Raw genomic sequence first — 25,978 nt, 5'->3', positions numbered from 1 at the left:
GTTGTCAAGAACCAGTGCCTGAGGAGGAAACTGAGCACTAAACCATTGATGTCAATTCGTTATGTAAATGAGAAAAAGCCACAAAGGTTAGATCCACACTTCCCCAATTTCAGGGTTGCATATAGCTTCTTCAGTTCAGTTTTACTTTTTGGCATGTCATTTCACTATTAATATGATTCCTATTTTCCTGTCATGTTCCCTCCATGGTCTTCCCCTCCCTTCATGAAAAAAGGAGCTTGCAATTATGGTAATCGTGCAGACATTTACTGTCTCATGCAACCACTTTCATCTCATGTATCCTATCACATTGCTTTAAGGTTCTTGCTGAGAACTCAGTAAGTAAACCCACCATCTGACAGATCTAAATTCATTCCTTTTTGCCTCAGAAAACAAGAAAATCCTATGAAAAATTTTAAAGTGAACTTTTTTAACTGGAAAGACCTAAGTATGTTTTGCATTCTTCAGAATGGGAGAGTGAAATCTGCAGAGGGCAGTTTAGCATTACTGCATCAAAAGGAATCACTGGTAGTTTTGCTTGAAATATTTCTTTTTTATCAAAGATACCCTTTAACATTTTTTTCATTATGTTTCTTATTTTTATAAGCACAGTGCATTTTATATACATTGGTTAAACAACGGGGCCATGGCTGCACTGCTTTGTTAGGGTTCCTTCTGCAACTGCACCTCATCGTGCTGCTCCACCCTCACAGCTTTCAAGTGGGGGACGCTCACAATGCAAAATGCCCCACATCCATGCAGTCCCTCTATCCTCCCTGGATCCTTGCCACACACCTGCAGACAAGCCCAAATTATGACCTCTAGGTTCCATTCCACTCCCCAGCATCCAAATCAGACTTTCTGTGAAATTTTATAATAAAAAAATGTTGCCAGTTTGGACCCAGGCTGTCACACCACTTGGATAACAACTGAACCATACTTCATCAACTCAGAAATGAAAGCACAACCCTGTGTGGTCAGCAGGAAGAGACCTCACCTTGACAGCACTCCTATCCAAAGGGATATAAAACAGAGGCAACAGGAGAAACAGCCTAAGCAATTGTTTTTCTTTGGTATTATTTCATTAGCAGCAAAATCTCAGACAATCAGACTGCCCGGAGAAAGACTAATAAGAAAACTGGGAAAATGGAATATTTTTCATGTAATAATAGACTAAAAAAGAATGACTTGTTCAAACCTAGTAAAACAAAGGCTGATAATCAGTGTGGGACATGAAAGAAAATATTTGAACTAGGCACAAAAACTTAGACAAATAATCCAGCCAGGAATAATTATAAAGCTGAAAGCTGGAAGGAAGTCACAGTAGGGATTGCTAAATTCTGGAACAGCCTCCAGTATGAGGGATAAGGACAAAAAAAAACCCACTATTCTTAAGACAGAACAAGTTCAGTTCACAACAGAAACTGCAAGAAGTTGTTACCCTTGATAGCAGGGCAGAAACTTCAGGCAGCCGTGACACTTCTGGTACTTCTGTGTTCTTAGCTGCAAACCTAAGCTGGAGGCTAAGAGCAAGTATGAACATTCACACTATGTTATAAAATAGCTAAGATGTCTGTAAGTTCACAGAGTTTATGGACAGTCTGTTTCTTCACAGGGGCCATAATTAGGGCCATGGTCTATTTGCAGTCAAATAAAAACCAGAAGTTGCAAAAATGTTCTGTTCAGATCTGTATTCTTATCTAGGCATACAAGAAATCTGGATTTCTGAGCTGTCAGAAGAATACCCCGACTACTAGGATAGCTAGGTATTTTGGGTAGGAGCACACTTAGGTCACTCTTGCTGTAATGTGATGCTCTATGTTAATGATTAAAATGCTCAAATGGGACGTGATTCACTAGATAATCATCCTTACTGAAGGGATTTTTACAAATTATTATTGATATAAAGCAGAACAGTCTTGAAGGGGAAATTCAAAACAGGCCATGTCAGGATGTCTTAATGCATGGTGGTTAGTCCCATATGCAAAGCCCTCATGCAGCCAAAGTTGATTTTAACTCATCCCATTTTCTAACCAATAGTTCCAATCACTGAGCTCTGAAAGACATACGGGATAATGAAAATCATGATGCTGTTACTCCAGCTTGGCAACTCTATGCCCTTCTCAGCTTTCTATTCTACACAGGAATGGCATAGAGCTATTTGTGAACTACTTTAAGATAACTGAAGTAACTTTTGATAAAGCTAATTAAATGATCTTTCAAAAAAATATTTCCCCGAGCTTATCTATGGAGTAATAATAGGGGGAGGAAAAAGAAAATGGCCAAGAGTAATAAAGCCACAAGTGAGTGTGTATACAAATCCTGATGGCTCAGTTACCATACTTACTAGCTTTAAATCACTTTGTTCCAAGACAGGAAAATGATTGCAAACATGTGAATTAAGAAAAGGTAATAACCTGGCAGCCCAGTTACACTAGATAAAATTCTGAGAGAAAAATGACCATGGGAAAAAGCTGACTGTGAAAGAGTTACACTAACAGCACAAATACATTCACTGTTACTGAAGTGGAAACGGTAGGATAATAAACTATGAGCACAGAACAATATGATAAAAAAGTTTATCCTCTGCAAGATTCTTCATACTGCTTTCTTGGACTTTCTCCAAACACACTTCCTACAATAGAGGAGCAATCCCAGGGGAAAAAAAAAAAAAAAAAAAAAAGTGACAGATATTTATACCTCCTCCCACTTGCCTCAGGGATTAAAAAGAAGCAGTCATTAAAAAGGCAATTTAAAAAGCCAACTTTTCCTGTAGACTTCAAAAAGGTAAGCTTGCTTACAAGTATGTATGGGGAGAGCATAGACAAGCTTTTGTCAAATTCTGTTTCCACACCACATATCCCAAAATAACTCCCTGTAGCAGATGCAGGCCCACTGGGTAAGACAAACAGGATGCCAAGGAAGAAGGTTTATTTTCTTGCTCATCTGCTTGCATATTAAAAGCACTAAGTCCCCTTTAATAAAGTCTTAAATGTGCTGGAGAAAGCTAAGGATGATCCTTGATTCTTGTCTTGGCTGCACAGGAAGACATAATGAGCACAAATCTGAGCAGACTCTTAAATTGTCTTTTCAGAGCAGTCAGAGACTACAGTTTAGTAAAACTAGTAAGTAAGATTGCACAAAGGTAATCTAGGAGAGGTAAATATCTTGTTTCCAATTCACAATACTTAAGCCTATGGTTCTGCACACAGCTCAGCCAACTTGTGCCCGTTGGAGTCTGTTTTCAATCCTCTGGTCAGAGCTCCCTCTAGGGACAATTTCCTCCCGTTATCCCACAAACAAGCCTGTAGCTCTAACTGCAGTGCTGCAGTAAAGAGAAGTTGCCGGTCTCATCTAATCATAGTGCCTCAACTCATAAATATTCTAGCTGGCACAATAGACAGAACACAGCATCCACACTTAGAGAGATCTAACATCACATCATTGTCAGTGATGAGACCCCAGATCTACTCTAGTATGATCAGAACTTATTACACATTTGGTCTTAATGAAATCAATTTAGTTTCCTTCATTTTTTTTCTTCAAAGGAACCTTCACTCAAATATATAAATCTCTGGTTCTTCTGAATTCTGTGTTGGCTGTCTAGTTTATTCAGTGACATTTATACTTCATCTGTACTTGGATTTTTTTAAACCTCCAGGGCAGATCTCTTATATAAGCTTTTTGATGGCCTCTGCTCAGCCAATGTGTTAGGGTGAAGATTGTGACTTTTCATTGAGACAGCACAGAACTGTTCAAATGATAAGCTGCTTCACAAGGTAACTTGAACTCAGGAAAGATGAAAGAATGTGTGGGGGAGACCTTCCTATGACAGCAAATTTCCCCCGGGGGTGTGGCTGTGGGCTGAGTGGCATTATATTTTTTTTCTTTTTTTTTTTTTTCAAAGACCATATGAGAATTGCTCTTTGAATTCAGATACTCATGTATTTCTCTGGCAAAAAAAAAAAAAAAAAAAAACAACAAAAAAAAAAAACCAAACCACCAAAAACCCTACTCTGTAAGAATCTGTCAGATCTTTAACAGACCTGGAGGTCTGCTTATCAGAAGCAGAGTTATAGGAGAAATAACTGGTGAAAAATAGTGTAGCTCTACTTTAGATCCATAGAGGAAAGATACAGGATTTCAGCATGTACTGCTAATAGGCCAAAACTTAACTTGAATGTGCTACAATTTTGAATTTGTTACAATATGCCTGTAAGAGATGAACTGTAGTCAGTTGGAACTAAACTCCACCAGAAAAACAGCAAGCTAGAAAAACTACACACAGATTCAACCAGGAAAAAATGAAGACCTCAGCTGTTTGCACTTCCAACAAGGTAAGACTTCAAATAGAAATGCAATATTCCTTTTCTGGTATCTCTGCAGTCTATGTTATTCTTCAGCTGTCCACGGGGTTCTAAGTGCACTTTAATGAGGCTAATGGTCACTCAGACTGTGTTGGGACATATTTAGGACTCTGAGCAAACAAGATTTTGGACTGTCTGGTTAATTAGCATTCATAGACACAAGGCTCACCTACAAAAAATGTACTCACAGTCTCATGGCCTGACCAGTCCTCCTGTGATATGCAAGGCTACAAGAGATGAAGCTCCACAGGTATGGAGCAGGACGAAGGGCCACCAGCACATTACTTGCTGTGCCTGCCTGCCTTCAGAGATTATTTTTCCTTTAAAGTATCAGTGAACAGATGAAGTTGGGGCAGGGAGCAGAGAAGGATGTTGTCTGTTTTCTATTAATTTACATTATGTAATCCAGTCTAAATAGAAGAGTTAATTTATTTCAAGACTGCATTCTAGGGAGACCTAGAGCCTGCCATGTGTTTTACCGTAGAACTTAAAGAGGCAAGTGACAAGGCTCTTTAATATGCATTCAATAAAACCACATCTATAATAATGCATAAACCTAGGTCTGAGAAACCATTTAGGTCACAAATGAAGTAACGTTGGTGGTATTCTCCACTCATTCTGCACTTCTGAGCACATCACAGAAGATGGCAAAATTTATCCTCATCTGAATAACAGGAAAACTTAAGGTATTTACAATTCTGATACAAGTCCATAGAGGTGAAAGAGCTGAAATATTAAATGTTTGAAAAAGTGGTTCTATGCAAAATTTACCTCAAAAAAAGAAATTCAGCTTTTGTTATACATTAAAAGGTTACTATGGCAACTTGATTGCTGAACTATAATGAAAAATGGGTTCTTACTCCCATGACAAATTCCAGTTTTCAAGATTCTATCTCCTCTGCTATTTTGATTGGCAATGTATTTTCTGTAGTTGTTACAACTGACTTTTTCTTTTTAAGCTACAATAACATTCATACTGAAACCTAGAGATCCAGCAAAGGTAACATGAACTTGCCCTATTGGATTTGTTTCTCTCCAGTATGCTCTGTCCTAATGCTGTTCATGCTGAATCCAGTTTCCTGCTCTTGCATTGAGTGATTTACATGGTTTTCATCTGAGGTAGTTTATTTTAAATGTGATTATTCTGATCATATCAAACCAGTACATACAGTTCATACAGTTTTCTCCCTGTCTTGACTTCTACGCTACTTCAAGTCTCTAATTCTTCAACACCCACTGTCAAAATCTCTCTTTTGTATGACTTGCATTTTCTCTTTGTCACTTTTTCCTCACTGAACATAAATTAACACTATCCTCTTAGTTTTTCTTTGTGGGAAGCATTGTCAAGGATGATTTGGGGGTCACTCAGATAAGAGGGGTTTTGAACCTGCACACACACACTGTGTCCACCATCCTTCAGCATTGCAGAGCTTACTCTCAAGCCCAAACAATTTCATCAGTAGGAAACCCCCTGTAACACTCGGTAGAATTCCCTGCTCACTTGCATTTCATGACTGTGCCCTTCAGAAAATCTGATAAAATGTAGCTGGTGCATTAGTCACCCACTCCTACTGTAGACCAGGCTCAGAACCATGCCCGTAACTCTCTCTCTTTAAGAAAGTGATTCATTTTAAACAGAATTATTTTTTTTGCTATTCAATACTCAACCTGAAATATATCATGGTTGCCAAGATAAGTTAATAATTTGCCTATCACCAGGTAGGTTTGAATCCAGTCTCTGATTGCAGACATCTAAGCCCAGAAGGGAAATTTCCCACAGCAGTGACATTTTCTGAAAATTCCCCTTTACTGCTTTAGCAGAAACAGCTACTGTGGCTCTGGGGGCTTCTGTGCCTAGAGTTGTTTTCAGTGTTCTCTGTCCAGACTTAATGGATGCAGAGTTTGCAGTCATGCCTGATTCACAGCTGTGGTGATTTCTGTCTACATTAGGGCTCCCAGTGTTGCTTCCAACAATGTAGATACAGCGTCTCTGTGGTGATGAAATTAACTTGAATGGGGGATGAGGTCGGAAAAGTGAAGACAGGCAGGGTCTTCTGCTGTCATTATTTCTACAGTACCCAACCATTCATATTAGAGTAAGTAAAACACCTTGACTTACTTTTTATTGAATCAGTATTTCTAATTCACTCTGACATTTAGGCTGGAATTTGCAAAGGAGTTTGAAGTACCTATATAAGCTTAATTCAGTTTTCACTGCTGATACCTCAGATACCATTAAGGATCTCACTATGACTTCTTACTAACACCAAGGGGGAAAGTTTCTGTTTTTCAGAAAGGTTGTTAGGATTTCATAAGTATAATTAACAACTTGGAGCTCAAGTGTTCCTCACATTATCATTAATAAACTTACTACTTGTGTTCAGCCAGTAACCGTACAGGTGGTGGAATGGACAGGAAGTTTGAGGAGGAAGTGTGAAAAATAGACTGAGGACTGTAATGTTGATGATAATCTTTATGCTTCTTTACAGAGAAGATGAAGAACTCTCTGCTTGCAGCTATCTTTTTATTTGCAACAGGTGAGTTTTCATCTGCTGTGTAATTTAATACTGTGTATAAATAGTAAAAAATCTTGATGCTACTCAAAGGGCAAGCTGCATTGCCAGAATCATGACCGAACTATGCTCTGTGGGGAGGAAAAACAGCAACCGGCAACATTTTTTCCTGTTTCTTTCACAGCCGTCTTGTTAAACGATTCCTTTTTATTCCCCAGATTCCTGCCACCGCGTGAACCGGGATCTCCCACTCTGCCAGGAGCTCCCGGGTGGGTAAATATTTCTCACGTTATCCGAACTGATCGGCAACGCCGAACGTCACAGATGACGCGGTCCCGCCCGCCGAAACGGCCGCCGCCCGCCGCGCGCCCCGCCACCGCCTAACGGCCGTGCGCCTCCAGCCTGGCCCCGCCCACAGGCTGCGGGCGCAGGCTCCGCCGCCCCGCCCACTGCGTAGGCCACGCCCAGCCCACCGAATGCCCCGCCCGCCGCCAGCGGATGCCCCGCCCCCTGCCCGCAGCGGGAAATCCGCGGCCCAGCGCTGGGAAAGAGCGGTTTTGCCCCAAAAGAGACGTCTGCAGCTCCCCGGTGGGGAGGGCAGGCCGAGGCAGCACGGGCAGCTGCGCCTGGGTGGTGGTGCCGTGCTTGCAGCTACGCAGAGGTAACCAGGAGGCCGCGGATAAATCCTCCACGGTCTCCGGACACGCCACCGTGATGGCCGAAGTCAGTAGAATCTGTGACGTTTATGTGTGGCCATTATTGATGCGTTATGCTTAGCTGATAAATTACTGTTAGTGGCAGAAAGGACCAGTCCAGCGCATTTCAGCAGAGGTTATTACAGGGACGCTGGCGGTCATCTGATTTACTTCGTGCTGAATATACTGCAAACAGAAATACTCTACTTGCTAAGAGCCACAGCAGAGAAGATAGGTTTTTGAGACACTGGGTAAGATTTCGTCAGGAGGACTGTATTAGCTGTGTATAATTTTTTTGTCCTTTCTACTGGCCCATCAGACTAAATTATACTAAGGCATTACTGAGAACACCAGATATACAAGAAGAAAAAACACTTATAGAGGGGAAAAAACAGCACGGCTTTTTGTTTTGTTTTGTTTAAGAGGAATAAACTGGCTCATGTCTTCAGAACAGAGAACGTTTTTTTCCTTTGCAAAGTTTTTGGAGCATGGTCATGGTACAGGACTAATACTATTATAGCGCTAGGAAGAACTAGTAATATGCATGTTCTTTAAGGGAAAGCTGTACAGTAAACCAAAAAAGCACTAGGTTAGAATTGAATGTGCATGTGGACACTAATACCCACAAATAGCACAAGTGAAAAAAAAAACAGTGTGTAGTTTTTGTTATGGTCATCTGGAGAAAGTAACATGGAATTTAGGTATATTGGCAGTGGGGTAGTGCATTGCAGTGTTAGTTGAGCTAATACACTATTTCCACATGTAAAATCTACTATTTTTACTTTCTCTGTTCTAATACTATCGTCTCATAAAGAAAGCCAGAGAATTCTTGTAATACTGAGAGCATGAGGAGCAACACCACCCCCTGTTCTTCTATAAGGAGAGACGGGTCTGCAACACTGTGGTCACCACTTGGATCTCAGTTAATACAAATTATTTGGGGAAGAAGTTAGTAGAAATTTAGTAGAAGAGTGACAGTGTTTTCTTCTCATCACTCTCTCCAGAACTATTATTTCAAATAGTTTCAGGAACACTATGTTGCAAATGTATTGATATGAAGTGTTACAGCAGTTCCAAAAAGGTCTTGTTTTCAGTTGCTTCTTTAAAACTACAAACAAAAAAGAAACACCAAATAAATGAAAGGCTTATTTCAGAATAAAAAAGGAGAAGAATGTGAAAGTAGTTGCTACTTTTCCTGGTTATTAGAGCACCATGTCTGAGGTGGCCATGGTTTGGTATGGTGGTCAGACTAGGAAAGTGAAGAATTCAATAATTATTCACATTGCTGTAGAAACATAGAAGACCTAATCTCCACCTTCCCAAAAGCTACACACACCTAAACTGATGCAACATAATTTTATTAGAAAAGCACATTTCTTTTAGTGGAGAGAGGAAGTGTCACAGGGTGAGGGTATTAAAGTCCAAGTTACACTCATCTGATGCTTTTTCATGCAAATTAACCCTTAACTTAAATGTACAGATGCCATCCGAATGATGAAAAGAATACCAAGGATACTCTGTAACTCAGGCTGGAGGAAGAAATGGGTCTGAATGAGGAAAACAGGAGGAATGATCTTTTATCTCATAACTCACCTTATGCAATCGCATAACCGTGCTGTAACATCAACTCCAGATACACACAAATTTACTTACCAAATAGTGAAATGTTCCTTATTCAAGACTGATAGGCCAATGACAACTCATTAAACCTAATAGATATAAAGAACATGAGACTCTATTCATCAGGAAAAAGTAATTTTTATCACCTTAAGTATCCTGTACCTGCTGTGATCCTTATCTGCTTTTCTGAAGATAAAAAAAAATAAATTCTGGGTATTTTAAAAAAAGTGTGGGTGGTACTTTGAGACATCATGGCTGATTCTTCTGAACTAATAGTTCAGACAGTAAGACACAAAGCAAAAGGAGAACAGTCATATTTTGTCACTATCATTTCTGATAAGAGATTTTTGAAATACTGAAATAAGCTTAACCACTAGAGACTGAAAATGAGTTTCTTTAAGAATGTCATCAGTGTTTAATTTCCCTTCATCTGAAAAATGCATATGTTCAGTTGCAAAAAAAAAGAAACAAAAACAAAAACGTATTTTTCTTTTCAAAAGCTAAATGCAAGTAATTTTGTACATAAATTTATGGTCTTCCTGCTTTATATTGTGATCTTTATGAAGCTAGTATAAGCAGCATATTGTTTTTCTGCAGCCATAGTGCATTATTCTGAACTCCAGATAGAGATGACTGATGGTTTTGGAGTAATTCTGGAGTCTAGTCAACCGGTTTTACTGTTGATAATTAGCCCTATGCTGCAGTGTATAGTGATTTGCAAAAAACTCCACAGTAATTCTTGCCAGTTGGCAATAATGGAAACATCACATTGGCCAATGGTGTTAGTCTCTAAAATGCAGTCCCTCTCTCCTTTTTTTTCCCCCAACTTAATTGCATGGCATTCATTTCTAAGATGTTTCACGCTTGTGTGCGGTCAGTTCTGCCTCTACTTTCAAAAATGTTTACGGATTTGTGTTCAACCGTTGATAAGCTGCTCCAGGCAGAGCTGTGTCCAACTCTGGTTTATAATCCTGCGGATGAACTGAGCCTCCCTCCTGTACATGACAGATGCTCCTGATCCCCCTGGGTTCCTGCACCACAGTGACTCCCCCAGGGAAGGGACTTGCTCCCCAGATCTACAGTAACCCACCAGAAGCCAATGCTTTGTCCAGATTTCAGAAAACAATTGAGGGCTTTCAGAAACAGTGGCAAGACAGCCACTGTCTGAAACCAGAGCAGAGCTGGGAGATAAAAATCTAAGGTCTCTTAGGGAAGAGATTCATAGTGATTTTGTTATCTGGTTTAAGATTACATTGCAATAGCTTTCCTTGAAGCAGAGGGCCAAAAGCTAGTAATGCTTCCTTGAATATATTGAATTTGTTTCTGCAATTTTTATGCCAAAGAATGCAATAATGTTTCCAGAAGTATAGAAGGTATTTCGTTCAGAATTGGAAAAAAAAAAAAAAAAAAAAAAAAAAAAAAAGCTTTAAATAAGTGTAGAAGCAAGCAGCAAGCAAAGCAAGATGTCACTATTATAGGAAAGAAACACAGTTGAAAGGTGTAATGACACCAAAGCAGTAGGAAATGGCATAGCAAGCATTTCAGCACTATGTTTCTGGGTACATAACAGCTGGTAATAGCATCATAATACACAGGAATAATTATCCTTTTCTACCTTCATGTAGGAAAACCAGGTTTTACTTGGAAACTTTAGGAATTATGAGTTTTAACTATGCTAAATGTCTCTGCCTCTTGCTCTAAACATTAGTGAACTACTTGCCTTGAGAGTAAACGTGGAGTAAGGACTCACACAGCCAGTCCTTATTTTGTTGTACAAAATGGTATAGCCTGTTTTGTATTTGGTTTTGCTTCTCATAGTTACCTTGCATCAGTTAATGGTAAAAAGTTGTCAGTGATGAGTCTTCTCCAGCTCACATATTTTCATCTTGCAGATTGGGACAATGAATTGGTATGCTACAAAGAAGTAAGTGAGGATCTAACCTGTACCTGGCTGCCAGTACCCAGTGCTCCAAATACCATTAATTATACCGTATTCTTAAAATGGTAAGTCTAAAAGTCATTTCAGAAAATGAAAAGCTGTCATTGCTGATTCTTACCTGCCAGAGTTTTGCTCCAACATTTTTTGTCACATTGTAGGTTGTTACACAATATTGGTCAAAATCTTCGTATCTCATGAATACCTGCTGATCTGGTAAGAGCTTTGTAGGAGTGTTGTGGCTTGACCCAGGCTGGACACCAAGTGCCCACCAAAGCTGCTCTATCACTCCCCTCCTCAGGTGGGCAGGGGAGAGAAAATATGATAAAAGGCTCATGAATCGAGATAAGAACAGGGAGAAATCACTCACCAGTTACTGTCACAGGCAAAACAGACTCGAGTTGGGAAAAATTAATTTAATTTATTGTCAGTCAAATCAGAATAGGATAATGAGAAATAAAACCAAACCTTAAAACACCTTCCCCCCACTCCTCCCTTCTTCTTAGTCTTAACTTCACTCCCAATTTTCTCTGCCACCTCCATAACGAGCGGTGCAGGGGGATGAGGAATGGGTGTTGTGGTCAGTTCATCACCCATTGTCTGCTGCTCCTTCCTCTCTGGGAGGAGGACTCCTCACAGTCTTTCCCTGATCCAGCGTGGGGTCCCTCCCATGGGACACAGCCCTCCAGAAACTTCTCCAATGTGGGTCCCTCCCACAGGGTGCAGTCCTTCAGGAACAGGCTGCTCCACCGTGGGTCCTCCACAGGGCCACAGGTCCAGTCAGAAAACCTGCTCCAGTGTGGGCTATTCTCTGTGGGTCCACAGGTCCTGCCAGGATCCTGCTCCAGCGTGGGCTCCTCACGGGGTCACAGCCTCCTTTGGGCATCCACCTGCTGTGGTGTGGGGTCCTGCACGGGCTGCGGGTGGGGATCTGCTCCACCATGGACCTCCCTGGGCTGCAGGGGCACAGCCTGCCTCACCGTGGTCTTCACCAGGGGCTGCAGGGGAATCTCTGCTCTGGTACCTGGAGCACCTCCTCCCCCTCCTTCTCCACTGACGGTGCCTGCAGAGTTGTTCCTCTTGCATATTCTCACTCCTCTCTCTGGCTGCAATTGTGCCACAATTTTTTCCCTTCTAAAATACGTTATCCCAGAGGTGTTACCACCATCCCTGATGGGCTCGCCCTTGGCCAGCGGCGGGTCCATCTTGGAGCTGGCTGGAACTGGCTCTGTTGGACATGGGGGCAGCTTCTCACAGAAGCTACCCCTGTAGCCACCAACCCCCTCCTCCAAAACCTTGCCATGCAAACTCAATACAAAGAGTTATTATAGATCTTTCCATGCCTCCAACACACTGTTTGAAACACTATTGCCAAAATCACCTTAATCAATTACTTTTATTGGTATCTACTGACTTGTATTGGATATTCAACGCTAATGCATTCAAACTAAAACAAAACAAAAATACACAAAAAAAAACACAAAAAAGGCAGACACTAAGCTGGTTTTTACTATACATCATATATTATGTTATACCTTGTATTCAAGCAGATGTCACATGTGGCACATAAGAAAAATAAGTTTTAAAGTATTTTCTTGCAATTCTGAATTATCAAATATTGGTTTAATAGGTGGAATGAACTTGTAGAGTTATTCTTAAACTGATTAAACTTAAAATATGGGTGTCTTCAGCTGTGCCTGTTTTGAGAAAGCTAAAACAAAGAAGCCAGGTAAAATGTAGATTGGCAGATTAAATCAACATCTGCTCATTGGTTTGTTAAAAATAAGAAAAAAAAAAAAAAAAAAAAAAGCCAAAAAACCCCACATAGATTTCTGTCTCAGTAAGTGCATTACAAAACAGATTTTCCTCATTTTTTATCTGCATATTTGGCATCTCCCATGATATTAAGGGTATGTTTAGAAAGAAGGAAGTGAGATCAGAAGACATGATCTTTGCCATGAGACCGTATCATCAGGTACACAGGGTACAACACCATATGCTGTTGGCAAATTCTGATACTTGTTGCTGATTATTTTGCCACATAACCCACCACTCTGCACTAAAAAAGATCTGTGGTTAGGAGCATCTCCTAAAGCTAAGGAAACATCACTACACTGGGAAATTCCCCAGGGTGATCATCTGCACATTGCAGAGGAGCAAAGCAACCACCTCAGGGCAGAGGTTACTCCCCCCCAGGACCTTCAGTATATTCTCACTGGAGGTAGCAGCAGGTGCCAACTTGCAGTAAGCACCAAACTCCGCTGCATTTGCTGTCTTGTCCCTTGGGTCTTCCAGGAGCCCCTATTTCTTGGAAGGGGAGAAGTGCCTGTGAAACAGCTCTGCTTCTTAGCAATGCTATCAGCTGAAGTATTTGTAAGCTAGTTGCTCTTAGAGTCTCAGCCAAAATCAGGCTGTGCTGTTTCTAGGCTGCAGGGTTGATGTTATGAACAGAGAAGGCAGAAAAAAAGATTGAAAGGGGAACTGGTTAGGGGAGGAGGGGTACAATTGCCTCACAGAGATGTTGATTTTCCCAAGCCAAAGCCAGGACTTGAAGCTTGGTGCCCAAGGATTGAACCCAGTGGTCTTAATGAAAAAATTCCTTTTTCCTTTTTTATTGGGTTAAAAGGAAAACAAAACAAAAAAATATTTGAAAGGGCTATTTGCTTTCCTAAAAGAGGACACCACCCCTTTATGCAAGTAACATCAGTTTGACATTGAAATTGTTCCTTATCCTTGCTCCGTATGATTTAGTTGTCAGGAAGAAAAGGATTAAACACTCCCACAGAGAAGTTCCAACTGAGCATTCAAAATCATGCTTTGAAATATTAATGACTGATTCACAACTAGTCTGAAGTAGAAGGCAGGAGACCCTTCAAGTGGTTTTGTTCAGTTATTATATACTATATGATGATTAGCACATTTAATACTTCAAATATGTAGGTAGACAATTATGCCAGCCCATTTCTTTAAGAACATTGAACTGGCACAGCTTTGACCTTGAAAAAAATCTCTCCCTGCATGACAAAGAGTAAATGAGAGAAGTGAGGAAGAAAAACCTAGGCAGAACAGAAACAGCCTCCTTGTGAGGCCTTAAACCTCTTTGACTTTTTGTGCTGTGTGCATTAGTTATGCTAGGAGATGTCTACAAAGCTACAAGACTGAAGTGGTGTTTAAACATCTCTGTCAAACTGACGCTTTGCAGGAATAAAAGTCAGAAGACAGGCATATAAATCAAAAGAGGATTTTCATAGCTTTGTGGTAATTTAGATTCAGATAACTGGGAAATTTTGCTGTTCAAAAGGAATTTAGGTGCCCCTATGGGAGGTGGCAAGTTAGACTTTATGAAGTAATTTCTAAACTAGTTTTTAGCTTCTAAATGTTCTTTATATCCCACTGTAAGTACAAAGGAAGGCCATAAGGATTTTGTCTTGTATCGTGCTGTGCCTTACAAGTTTAAGGAATTTAACTGTTCTCCACCACACAAAAAGGATTTGCATGTTTAGATTTGCTAGAGTTACTAGGGTATTAGAATTACACTTGGTGTTTGAAGATGCTCAGGCCCAGCTTTCAAGATTTCAAGATGTTGAATTTTGTATATAGGTACCTGGAAAACTACCAATTGCTGTAATGATGTTTTCTGGGGCAAGGGGAGGAAAGAGTAACTATAATACAATAAAATGTTTGGTTTTCATTCTGCTTCCTTTTCTCCCAAGGGACAGAATACCAAAACTTTTTCAACGAAACACATCATTATCCTCCATCACGATAGAAAGAAAGGATCTCTACATGAAGCGATCTGCATCTATTTGGATAGCAGTGAATTATGCTCATGGCAGCTGTGTGAAAGGAAATAACATCTCAGTTATACCGAGTGAAGCAGGTACAGTGTCTTCACAAATTTTGTTACTGCAGTGCCCATCTGAAGCAGTGGTAGCATTTTCTTAAAGATTATTTCCAAAATTCTAGATCCCGATATACACTTGTTATTTTTACTGATTCAGAGAGGTAAACCGCAGTTTGGCTTCCTTGAAAGAAATCTTTACTGAAGTCAATAGCAGAAGTCAATAGCTTTTACAGGGGAAGGGTTTTACTTTAAATCATTTGCTAAACTATAAAATAGTAATACACAGAAAAATATATAGTGGTATTTGTGTACAATACTTAACCAGCTTCCTGTGCCCTCTTTGACAGTTTTCTGAACTTCTTTGCTGGTTTACAAAGAGCAGGTTGACTCAATACAATTTGCTTAAGGAATCCTTGTTATAGAGCTTTAAGGGTTTTGAGAAACCTTTTCGAAGTTCAACGCTGTCTGAAGGCCACTTACCCACTACAAGGTGCTGCACAGGAGATATGAAAAAAGAAATCCTGTTAACTGTGTGCTTTAGATGCTTATTTAAAGATTCCCTATAGTAACTGATCACCGAGATAACTTTAAGAGCTTCCCAAAATTTCACCTTCTCAGAGTAATCATGGTCCAAGAAAAAACAGTTGCTTCTCACTGCTGGAGGTCACTACCAGTATAACCCAAATTATCACTATGACCTCCTCTGGAGGCTTTTGGCCACCTTGTGTTTATTGGAGGAAAAGGCAAAAATGTATTTGCACTTACAGTTATAGAGCTAAACACAGTTACTGAAACTGGAAGTCATTCTGGGAATTTTTTATACAATTCACGATTATAGGTACTCTTGACATTTTTATTTTGCCTTTCAGACTCTCTCAGAATAGCATCTGCTTAGAAAAAGGGTCTTCTTGAAATAAGTAGAAGTACTCACAAAAGAGAGGCAAGAAGAACAACCCTATTTTGTTGATACCATAAAGATTTAGTAACAATTTCTTTCCAGTCTTTCAATGTTTAGTATTCTGTCTCAAGTCTTATATTTCATAAACCACACCTGACAGACGTAATTACCACAGCTTTCCTGCTTCTTTTGCATTTGTAACAGCTGCATGTTCCCCATTTTAGGAAAGTGCTTGACACCATCTAACATAAATGCTTATCAGATGACAAAACAATTGATAATAAAGTGGGACCTGCCTGCAACTCCTACACCATATGAGCTGAGGTACAGAGAGGCACTCACAGAATCCACTCAGTGGATGCTGGTAAGTACTAAGAGATATCACTTGGAAACATGAGGTGCCTTACTATCAGCTCAGTGGTACATAGCAGTATGGCAGGACATCAACAGGATGTGACTGAAGAGCACGCACAACATGGATCACAAGGAGGCACTGCACGCAGACAATTTGTAGGCAAATCTCACAAAGGTCTTTTAGTTTTGTTCTAACAGATCCTAAGCTGCTTTGGAAAGAAAGATTAATAGTTTTATACAGAGAAATACAGAACAGTATGTCATCTGCTTCACTAACCCATCAATGAGACACTACGACCATCAGTGATGCAAAAGCTGAAGTGAATATCAGAAATGCCACACAAACTCAAATCTTCATTACGTTTTAAGTGATAGGCAATATTACTCTTTTTGCTGGTAACATTAGATTTTCAAGCTGGCAAGAGATCAGGTTGCTGTGATTTTTAAGGTTACAATTCATATACTTTTGTTTTGCATCAGTTTTCCACATTTCCTTCTTTGACAAGAAGGGAAATAATTTCTCTGTGATACAAGATCAGTTCCAGATGCATTTTAGGATGTGCAACATGAGAATATGGTGCACCAAGAGGACAGTACTTAAAACTAAAGGCACTAAGGAATGGGTGGAAAGACAATCATCATTTCAGTAAGATCTGCATGCAACATCGATGGCTGCTTATCCTGCCCCTTGCCATCCAGCATACTATGCAAAGGCTTCGCCGGCAGGCATGCACATACACACAATTTGTAGCACCAAGTCCCCAAAATTTCCTGGTTTTCAAGGTCTGTTGTCTGTAGCTAGATGAAGAATATGTGCTTATCAGGTAGAACAGAACCCCAAAACAAAAAATGTCTAGAAAGCAACTGTTCCCACTTCTTGGGCATCTCTGCTCTCCTAGGAGGCTCTTCACTTCTTTTGTACCACTGGAATCTCCCATGTTCTTCCCTTTATATCAGAAGACCTATGCTATTTTTTCCATTTCTCTCATAGCTGGCTGCCACTTTGTTTAGCCACTCCAGCAGGAATACTATCAGTAGCCCATATAGGAAAGATTTCATCTTGGTACAAAGAACATGCAAGTCTTGGAAGGGTCCTCTTGTTAATTGACATACAAGTCCTAGACCATTCTAGGACAGCCAGATACCCAAGCATAATCCACCCAGTAGTGCAATAGATAGATAACCCTGTTCAGACAGTCTGGTATGCAGCATGTGAAAGAACGGAGAGTTAAGAGCAGTAAAAAAGCATGTCCGACAGGTTCTGGAGCCAGGGGAGATAAGGAGTATATACAAGTTAGTAGTGTGAAGGACTGGTAGAGACAGCCACACTAGGTGATGAGAATGACCAAGTACTGAAAGACTACAGGTCACGAATATTCATGATTTCCCATGTCCCACCTGATCCTGTGAACTTAGGCTGTAAACTTTTCATAATCATATGAATATAGGCTGCATTTACAGATGAGACTGGAGGGAAAGGGTAAGTGTGGGCATATGAGTACAGAGTATATATAAAGGTAGCAGAGAAATAGTGTTTATCAAGAGTAGGATTAATGTACATATAATGTAATTTAACACTCGGGTTCTAAATCCATTTCGTTTCCCTCTTGTTCTGTAGATTTGGAGTCTTTCTGTAATATTGAGCGTTGTGGGGATTTTTTGTAACCAAACTAATTTTATTAGCAAAAGTATACAAAGTTAATTAATTAACTTCAGTAAAAAAAGAAAACACTGCAGAAAACAAAAGACAAGAGCTGGTCACCTGATAGTGGGGGATTTGATTGGGGATTTGTTGGTTTTGGTTTGTTTGTTTTTTTTTTTTTTTTAAGAATATATAGAATTAAGAAAATAAAACTTCACAGGAGGCAAATGCTAAAACAAATATTTCCATCTGCAACAACACGTCTCCCAAAAATATTATAACAGCTGGAAATGATCAGACCAAAGGTCCATTTAATGCAGAATACCCTGCTCCAATAGCAGCCACCAATAGGCATCTGGGGACGAGTGTAAAATAATTCAAGCATAAAGCAACAGTTTTCTATCATATTTTCTCCTACAGTTTTCAATTCAGGGATTTCCTTAGACACAAGTGGTGTCTTTGTTCCAAGACAATCTCCATTCCCTGTACAGTTGTTGGAGCTCCAGTGCCATCATCAGCTGCAGATGCACCTATCTTCTGTGGTGCTAAGGCATAGTCAGCCACACATTCAGTCCAGCCATGTTCCTTATCACATCAGTTACATGGATCTCTGTAGACATACTGTAACATCTTAGCATAAGGGGATTTTTTTTTTTATATATATTTAATTTGACCTTGACATCTTGTTCTTCAGAATGCCAACAAGGCTCAGAGTTAAGTGATTATTTTTCAGTATATATAAAGCCTAACTGATTTTAAAAGCAATATTTAAACCTCAACTGTTGCTTACGTGTCCTGACTAAGCAGAACAAGTTCATGAAAAAGAGGATATTGCCTTGAAAGACAGACATTGGCTAAAATGTGCGGTAATTTCACTTTGATAATAGGAACCCTTACTTTCAGCTGCAATCAGAAGACTGGTCCTCAGCTGATAAATAGTTAGTGTAAGATTATGTTTTATTTCTGCCACATAAATTAAACTTAATTTGTTTTTAGGTGCCTGTAGAAAGCAATGCTGTCAATGTCACCATTTTGAATTTAAATGCTAGGACTTCGTACATTGTTCAGCTCAGATGCAGAGCCAACGATGGTCTCCAGTGTGTTTGTGTTTGGAGTAAAGAGGTTTTGGTCCCTCACAGTAAGTGAAATACAGTTTTGTCCTACTGGGAATAAGTGTGAATATAAAATTCTTTTCAAATCTTACATCGTATGAAACAGCATTGTCAGACACTTGAAAAGATGAAGATCAAACTGATTCATATGAGTGCATGTCTCCATCTTTTTCCATGCTTACCAGAACTCATGAACAAGCCAAGAATATCATATAATGCAACTACTGAAATCTCTCCAGGCAGAAGAAGTGTTCTTCTCAGGTGGGAGGTAATGTTCGCTTTGAGTCTCTACACCTTCTGTTATGTCTATGCTATTAATTTATTACTTATAGGAAAAAAAATAGGTTTTCTCAGTGTATACACGTCAGAGGCATCCCCTCTTCTGCAGCAGGAGTGATTACCAGCTGACCGACTACAGCAGATCAGTCAGTTTTACCAGCTGAAGTTCTTTTGGTAAGAAATGGGCAACTGACTGTCTTGAATATATAGTCAAGGGACCCACAGGCAATTTCAATGAGCAAGTTGTTATTAGAGATGTTTGCATGGCAACTAACTAATTCTACCCAGATCCTGAGAGAAAGAATGTCTACAAATTCTGAGAAGTTTGCCATAGGATACATCTCTGGCAGATAGGACAGAGACTGGCAGAGTTAGTAGTTACCCCATGCGTTTTTATTAAGGGAAAGAAAGGAAACGGACACCTCATCTCCTGACAAGGATGAGAGGTCCCCTTTTTCACTTATCTCCTGAGAAGTCAAAGATGTACAGTAAATGATTCATTTTGTGATAAAGCAATAGACCATACATGCCAATTTAAATGTTAACCTAAGAGAATAAATTATTCTCCATCTAAATGCTTTAGTTAAAAAAAAAAAAAAAAAAAAAAGTAATATTAAATATGGTATCACGGCTAGGACCTTCATTCAGGATAACACTTACACTAGTTTATTATATGAAATAAGTTTGAAGTCCAGATGGCTTCAGCAAATATCCAAGGAGCAGAGGGAAGAAGTGCACTCAATAATTCAGACATTAAATGTACAGGGAAAAAAAATAAAATCTTTCGCTCTGCTGCCATATTTGTTTAGGCTGATCTGAAACAAAGAAAACAGTTCAAAGATGTTAGAGGCTAGCCATAGCTCCTCTTGTTTTTCTAATGTTCAGTGAGTAACCTCTACACAGTTGCAATCAACAGGCACAAGAGAACTGGCTTCAGCTCTAAACACCCAACCAGGCAGCATGTGTTGCTTTAATAGCTGCAGATAATACAGTCCTCCAGGACTGCACAGGACAGAGCAGTGCTAGCCTTTTCCAGTCTCATTTTGCTAAGTTAAAAAAGCTAAATTCTGCTAGTTTCTTCTTGTGCAGTAGACCTCATATGTCACATAGCCTAGGAACTATTTCTCCTACACAGAAAACTTTTCCAGTTTCAAAGCCTAGTGAAAGAACCATATCATTATTCCCACAGAGACTTTACCAGAGCTTCAAATAATAGCACCAATTCTTTCATCCCTATCCTGGGAAAAACATTGGTTTCCATTTTAAGGACTTCCAGCTTTACCAGAAATTTCTCTCAACATGTGTGTCTCTGCCCTTTAAATTACTGAATGTCGTCCTGTCTATGTTACTCCAAAAGTATCCAATTATTTCATTAAGATAACCCAATCTCCCAGCTTTGTGATATCTTCATACTATTAATGAAATAACAGACAAGCTTGATACCAGAATTAAACCTTGCAGAATTCACAGGCCTTCTTGTATTGAGTTCAGTTTCTATCTAGATTGTAGTAATTTCCATTTCTGTGCACTCATTTTCCGATCTCTTATGAAGATTATTACAGTAAAATAACGAGTGAACTATCACCACTTAAAAATTTGTATCAATGGATATATATAATATGTTCCAAAGTTGTAATATAATTACTATCATTTCTCCTCAAAGAGACCAGATGCCTAACAGAGCCCAGAAGATGAAGATTCCCAGAGGCATAAATGGCAATTAAACACCTCTCATTAACTTTCAGGTTCCTAATTATGAGGGGTATGTTCCAGTGAAATGTAGAGAATGTTACAGCTGCTTCACTGCTGTTCTTACTAATTGGATACACAAAACTAAGATCTCAATTAAGCAAAACACTTAATCCTGTGCTTAAATCCTCTCAATTTAAGCATTCTCTTAATTTTAAGGAAATGCTTTGCTTCATTGATTCCTAATAACCTAATTAGAACAGTATGATTTTATCCCCATCATTAAAGGTGACATTTTGTTTATAGAATTTAATTCCTCTTGATTTTCTGCACAAGATGTAATAACATTTTAGGATAATAATCTTTTTCCTCTCACTAGGTAACACAAAGTGAGAACGTCCTTGGATATTATGTTAATGTGGAAAGAATACCCAACAGTTGCAGGGATTCACCAAATCGTATCTTTCTAAAGGATAAAAAAGTTCTTCTAAACCTCTCCATGGCTTATTATAGAGTTAATATTTCTGCCTATAACAAAGCAGGAGAATCTCCACAAGCCATCTACATTGTCCCAGACTTCTCTGCAACAGGTACTTATTGTTCATTCATTAAAGCACGGAGAAGTTTTGTGAGCAATCTCTAGGCTACCTTTTGACAGTCTTTGGGATAGGGTTAAGCATTCTGAATATTTATTAGGCTGATATTTTTGCATAGTGAGAGTCAGTATTATTTCTTAAGATAGGATTTTGATAGAAGTTAGCTAACAGACTAAGCAAATTAACATTCCATTTAGCACTTCTTGTTTTCTCAAGCTAGAGAAATCATTATGTACTAGATCTACCAATCAAAAAGGCTTTTGGAAAGTACTCAATGTTATGTATATGCCAGAAGTTTAAACAAAGTTCGCAGAATTACGTGCAAATCTAAGGTTTTTGTGCTAAGCAACTGTTAAGAGACCTGCTAACTGTCCTTTTTTTCAGTATTGTCCCCACTGGAACATGGAAGGAGGTACATCAGATGTACATGTCATATTCCAATGAATAGATGTAAGCTTTTGTGATGCCTGAATACAGTTTTTTCATTTAAACAATAAAACTATTTTCCTTACAATGTAAGCTAGTTTCATCCTGAGGTATAGTTATTACAATATAAGAAAAACCTCTCGCTTCAAAGTAAGATTTTTTTTTAAAATTCATCTAGCGCATGCACAAGTAAACAAGTGTGCAAGTATCCTTGTTGTTCTCCAGACAGCTGCAGCTAATTGGTTTTCTAGGATTTTCTAACACATTTCCCTTATTCTGGTTTCCTTTGCCCTGCAAAAACTTAATGATTTGGGTTGTGCCCATATATTTGACTGCTTTAGCTCTCTCATGAACAACAGTTAACACTGGAGCTCCCAGAGACCATTGCAAAGTACTAGATGCTGTTTCGTTTATTGACATAGTATTATAAACCTTACTATATACTGGTCACCTGCAAAGATAACTACTTAATGAATAATCTTTGAAAAAGAGCAAAAGAGGGAAAGCAAGCAAGGAAGGAGAAAATTGCTTTCTTGTTTATTGATCTTGAATGGTATATTTGTTCACAGACTTGCCTGGCCAAATCCACGTCAAACACCAGGGGGTTAATGCAGTTGTCACCTGGACTCCAGAATACAATCCAAAATGTTTTGTGGTTGACTGGGGCACTGGTAAAGAGGATATGCGCATGAAAATAATAACTACAGCTACTGGAAATTTCACGCTAGGTAACAGCAACCAGCACACCTACCTACGGAGACACTGTTTCATTTATTGGTTGGTTTTGGTTGGAGAGGCTAGGATTTTTATCCTGCTTTTAAGAACAAACTGAAGATCCAGATAAATGCAACTCTTATCTTTGTCCAGTGCGGAGGCATCATCTAATTTTTAGCTACATCAAGGCAGACAAAACACAGAGTCTTCGTTAGGATTCTTCTGATCACAGTCGGGCAAGAAATGCAGCTAAGGTGCTGTTGCTGGTATGATGTCTCTCCTTGCCCACATTCCAGGGCTACTGGCTTTTAAAAAAAAAGTTTCTCTTGTCCCTAGGTAAACTTAACTTTAAATATAAACTGCTCTGTTACAGTCCCCCTTAGATTATTTTTTTAATCCCAATGGCTGTCTTTGTCTAAGTCTAAATTCTCAACTCCAGTACTCTGTTTACTAAGCTAGACATGATGAGCTGGATCCAGGGATCACTTTACAGGACAGTCATCATAAATTTTTATTAAAATAATGTAAGTGACTCTTAAAAAGGCCATTCAGGACTGTTTTTTATGTACAGTAGAGAACATTTAGATTCAGAGTTCTATAAATGAATGCACTGTTTTCCTTGGTCCTTCTGCAACATATGCACTGCCATATTACTTGTAGCTGTTTTGCTTGTTTTTAAATATACTATCTGAGGGGGAAATACCTGTCCTTGAACTAAGATATCTACAACCATTTTAGTTCCCTACTTCTCCTTCAGCAGCTGAAGCCTTCCAGAGGGACAATATAAGCAGATCTGGCATCTTTTAAAAGCAAACCCATGTTATGTCTTTTTCTGCTTTTGAAATAACTTGTATTAAGCATCTAGAGACAATGAGGAAGGATGCATATATTTTATACTCAGTGTAAAGCACTGTAAACTTATACTGTGCTTTGAGTCTCAGAAAGTAAAAACTATACAGAAAAGCTATAAAGTTGTTGTCTCTCCTCCCCTTCTTTATCATTTATAACTTTTCAGTAAACCCTGATGTACCTTTATTTGTTTTCCAGACAATTTTCAGCCATATAAGTTGTACAAAATAATGCTACATACATCTGATGTGTGTCAGTGTGAAAGTTTCACAAGACATGAAAAGACTTTTGGAGTGACCCACTTTTACTCAGTTGAAGGAGGTATTCCTCCCCTTTATATAACCTCATCCCTTGTATTTCTTCTTGCTTCCTATCTGCAGCAGTAAAAGGAATCCTACACAAAGTTTCTTTTCCAGGTGATTTAACAGAATTCTTCAGTCAGCATTGCCTTTGGTCCTAGCAGTTATGCACTGGTAGTGAATAACCTGAATGTTGTTCCTTACTGACAGGTCCACAGAAATATTACTATTAAACATAACATTACCAAAATAAGAGAAGGAGGGTCTCAGAGTTGCTACTCTGAGCTCAAATTTAACTGTGGCCAAAGTCAGATTTTCCAATCCCAATTTGGTAGTGTCTTATACTGCAAGTTGAAATGAGTATGGCTGTAGCTATTGGAATAAAAGTGTTTGTAAAGAAACAGTCACAATTTCTACCTGCTTTAGTATTGCTTAAGATTATGGGGTTTTTACTCTGTGGGATTTCTCCTTTCTCTTCCACCTTTTGTGGTATATTTATGACAACTAGAATCTGACAAGGAGCTCTCTAGGAAGTAGCTAGATTTCAGTCTTGTATGTCTATTGCAAAATTACTGGTGCAGAACTTAAATAGTTATCTGATTTTTAAGTTCCTAGGACAGGTCCCACTAATGTGACAATTCTGAATATCACAAAGCATTCTGCGCTTGTGAAGTGGACAAAAATAGCTGCTGAAGACTGTTTGGGCTTTCTCCAGGGGTACAGGATCATCTACACAGATTCATCAAGGAAAAAGTCTCTGGGTAAGTCACCGTTGCTCAGAACAAAGCAGCAGCTCAGAGCCATGAAAGAAAAGCTCCAACAGACCATAGCACACTACTGAGTTACTTAGATTTCTGTGGGAATTGAGAGCTCTCGAAGGCGAGCTCCTGGTTAGAGATTTAATCCTCTAGATGGTCCCATGAATACCTAGAATTTTCTAAGTATCATCTCAAATTAAATATTGATAAGAAAATTTTTCCTTAGAGCTTACAGTTCTAAGACTACTGCAGAATTCTCTAGTAACACTGAAAGGAAGATGTAGACTCTCAGTATTTCTGAGATATTAAGAATTCAGTCACAATACTTCTATGTTTCACTGCAACTCAGCCCAGCTTGACTGAGCCTTTCTACAGGATTTAAGAAATTATATATTTCTTTTTTTAACTCAGTTATCAGGGAATACAGTTTATATTTCTTACCTGTTTTCAAATACATTATTATTTCATTTTTAGAAATATTTTCTTAAATTAATAGCTTCTGGTCTTAACTACAAAGGATGAAACTTCTACATATTAAAATAATGAATAGTTGTGAGCTCAAACCACTCAAGATTTCAAAGAGAATCCCCATACTTCTTTTGGTAAGCATTTTTCTTCTGGTCTGCAGGGGAAAGCCTTCTTGCTATAAACAATAGTAAATGGACTGTGCACATACCGACCTTCAAACAAAATTAAAGACATGCTATGGAAGACAAATATCACCTAAGACCTGTCGAAGGAGAATAGCAAGGGTTCTCTAATTTATGTTGGCCTATGCCTTTACAGGACCATAAAAAGTAACAAAAGCTTCAAGTACACAGCGTTACTGGGAGGCTTGGTATTGTCTTCCTTTCTGGGGGCTCTACCCCACCCCAAATACCTATTAGAAAGCCCAAGGGGAGACAGAAGGGAAGTGTCCAGGACTGAACTTTTTTTAAATTTTTTTTAAACTCTGCCCTATGCAGTCAATACAACAGTGACATGACACCTGATTGCCATCTTTTCCAGGCGGGAAGAATAATTTTATTGGAGAAATTTGAGGAAGGGAGCCTATAGGCTACAGCACCATTTCTACTTCTAAGAAGATCTTAAATTCACAGTGTCAAACATGAAAAGTAATTTCTGCCCTGCTGAAGGCACACTACAGCATTGCTGGTTGCATTATTCTGGCCAGGGGAAAAGTCACTGCACCATCAGAAAATAAAGGTTGAGCTGAAAGCCTGACAGAGTAGGTGGAGCAGAATGCACAGCCCTTTTTCTGTACTGAATGATGAGTAATAGCAGTGGTATTAATTGAGGTGAATAACTACTGACTACTGTAGTGTGAGTAAACCATGTGATAGGGTCTAGTCCTCATGTGCTGTTATAGACAATATGAAAACCACTGTTC

General features: G+C 39.1%; 1 protein-coding gene across 1 annotated transcript in view; it reads left to right on the top strand.

Annotated features, from left to right (window-relative positions):
* The first annotated feature begins 6,841 nt into the window (after nt 1-6,841).
* The window catches only part of LOC116965507 (interleukin-31 receptor subunit alpha-like), a 30,008-nt gene continuing 10,871 nt past the window's right edge, over nt 6,842-25,978 (top strand). Inside the window, exons 1-11 of the mRNA XM_033009024.2 lie at nt 6,842-6,901; nt 7,096-7,146; nt 11,085-11,196; nt 14,842-15,008; nt 16,095-16,234; nt 18,863-19,004; nt 19,164-19,246; nt 21,326-21,536; nt 22,538-22,696; nt 23,730-23,852; nt 24,439-24,591. Of these exons, the coding sequence (XP_032864915.1) occupies nt 6,859-6,901; nt 7,096-7,146; nt 11,085-11,196; nt 14,842-15,008; nt 16,095-16,234; nt 18,863-19,004; nt 19,164-19,246; nt 21,326-21,536; nt 22,538-22,696; nt 23,730-23,852; nt 24,439-24,591 (1,384 nt within the window). The 5' untranslated portion in view covers nt 6,842-6,858. The remainder of the gene's footprint in view (nt 6,902-7,095; nt 7,147-11,084; nt 11,197-14,841; nt 15,009-16,094; nt 16,235-18,862; nt 19,005-19,163; nt 19,247-21,325; nt 21,537-22,537; nt 22,697-23,729; nt 23,853-24,438; nt 24,592-25,978) is intronic.

The sequence above is a fragment of the Tyto alba genome, unplaced genomic scaffold (genome assembly GCF_018691265.1).
Source record: "Tyto alba isolate M040663 unplaced genomic scaffold, T.alba_DEE_v4.0 Super-Scaffold_42, whole genome shotgun sequence".
Lineage (NCBI taxonomy): Eukaryota > Metazoa > Chordata > Aves > Strigiformes > Tytonidae > Tyto > Tyto alba.
This window is presented reverse-complemented; position numbering and strand designations above follow the sequence as displayed.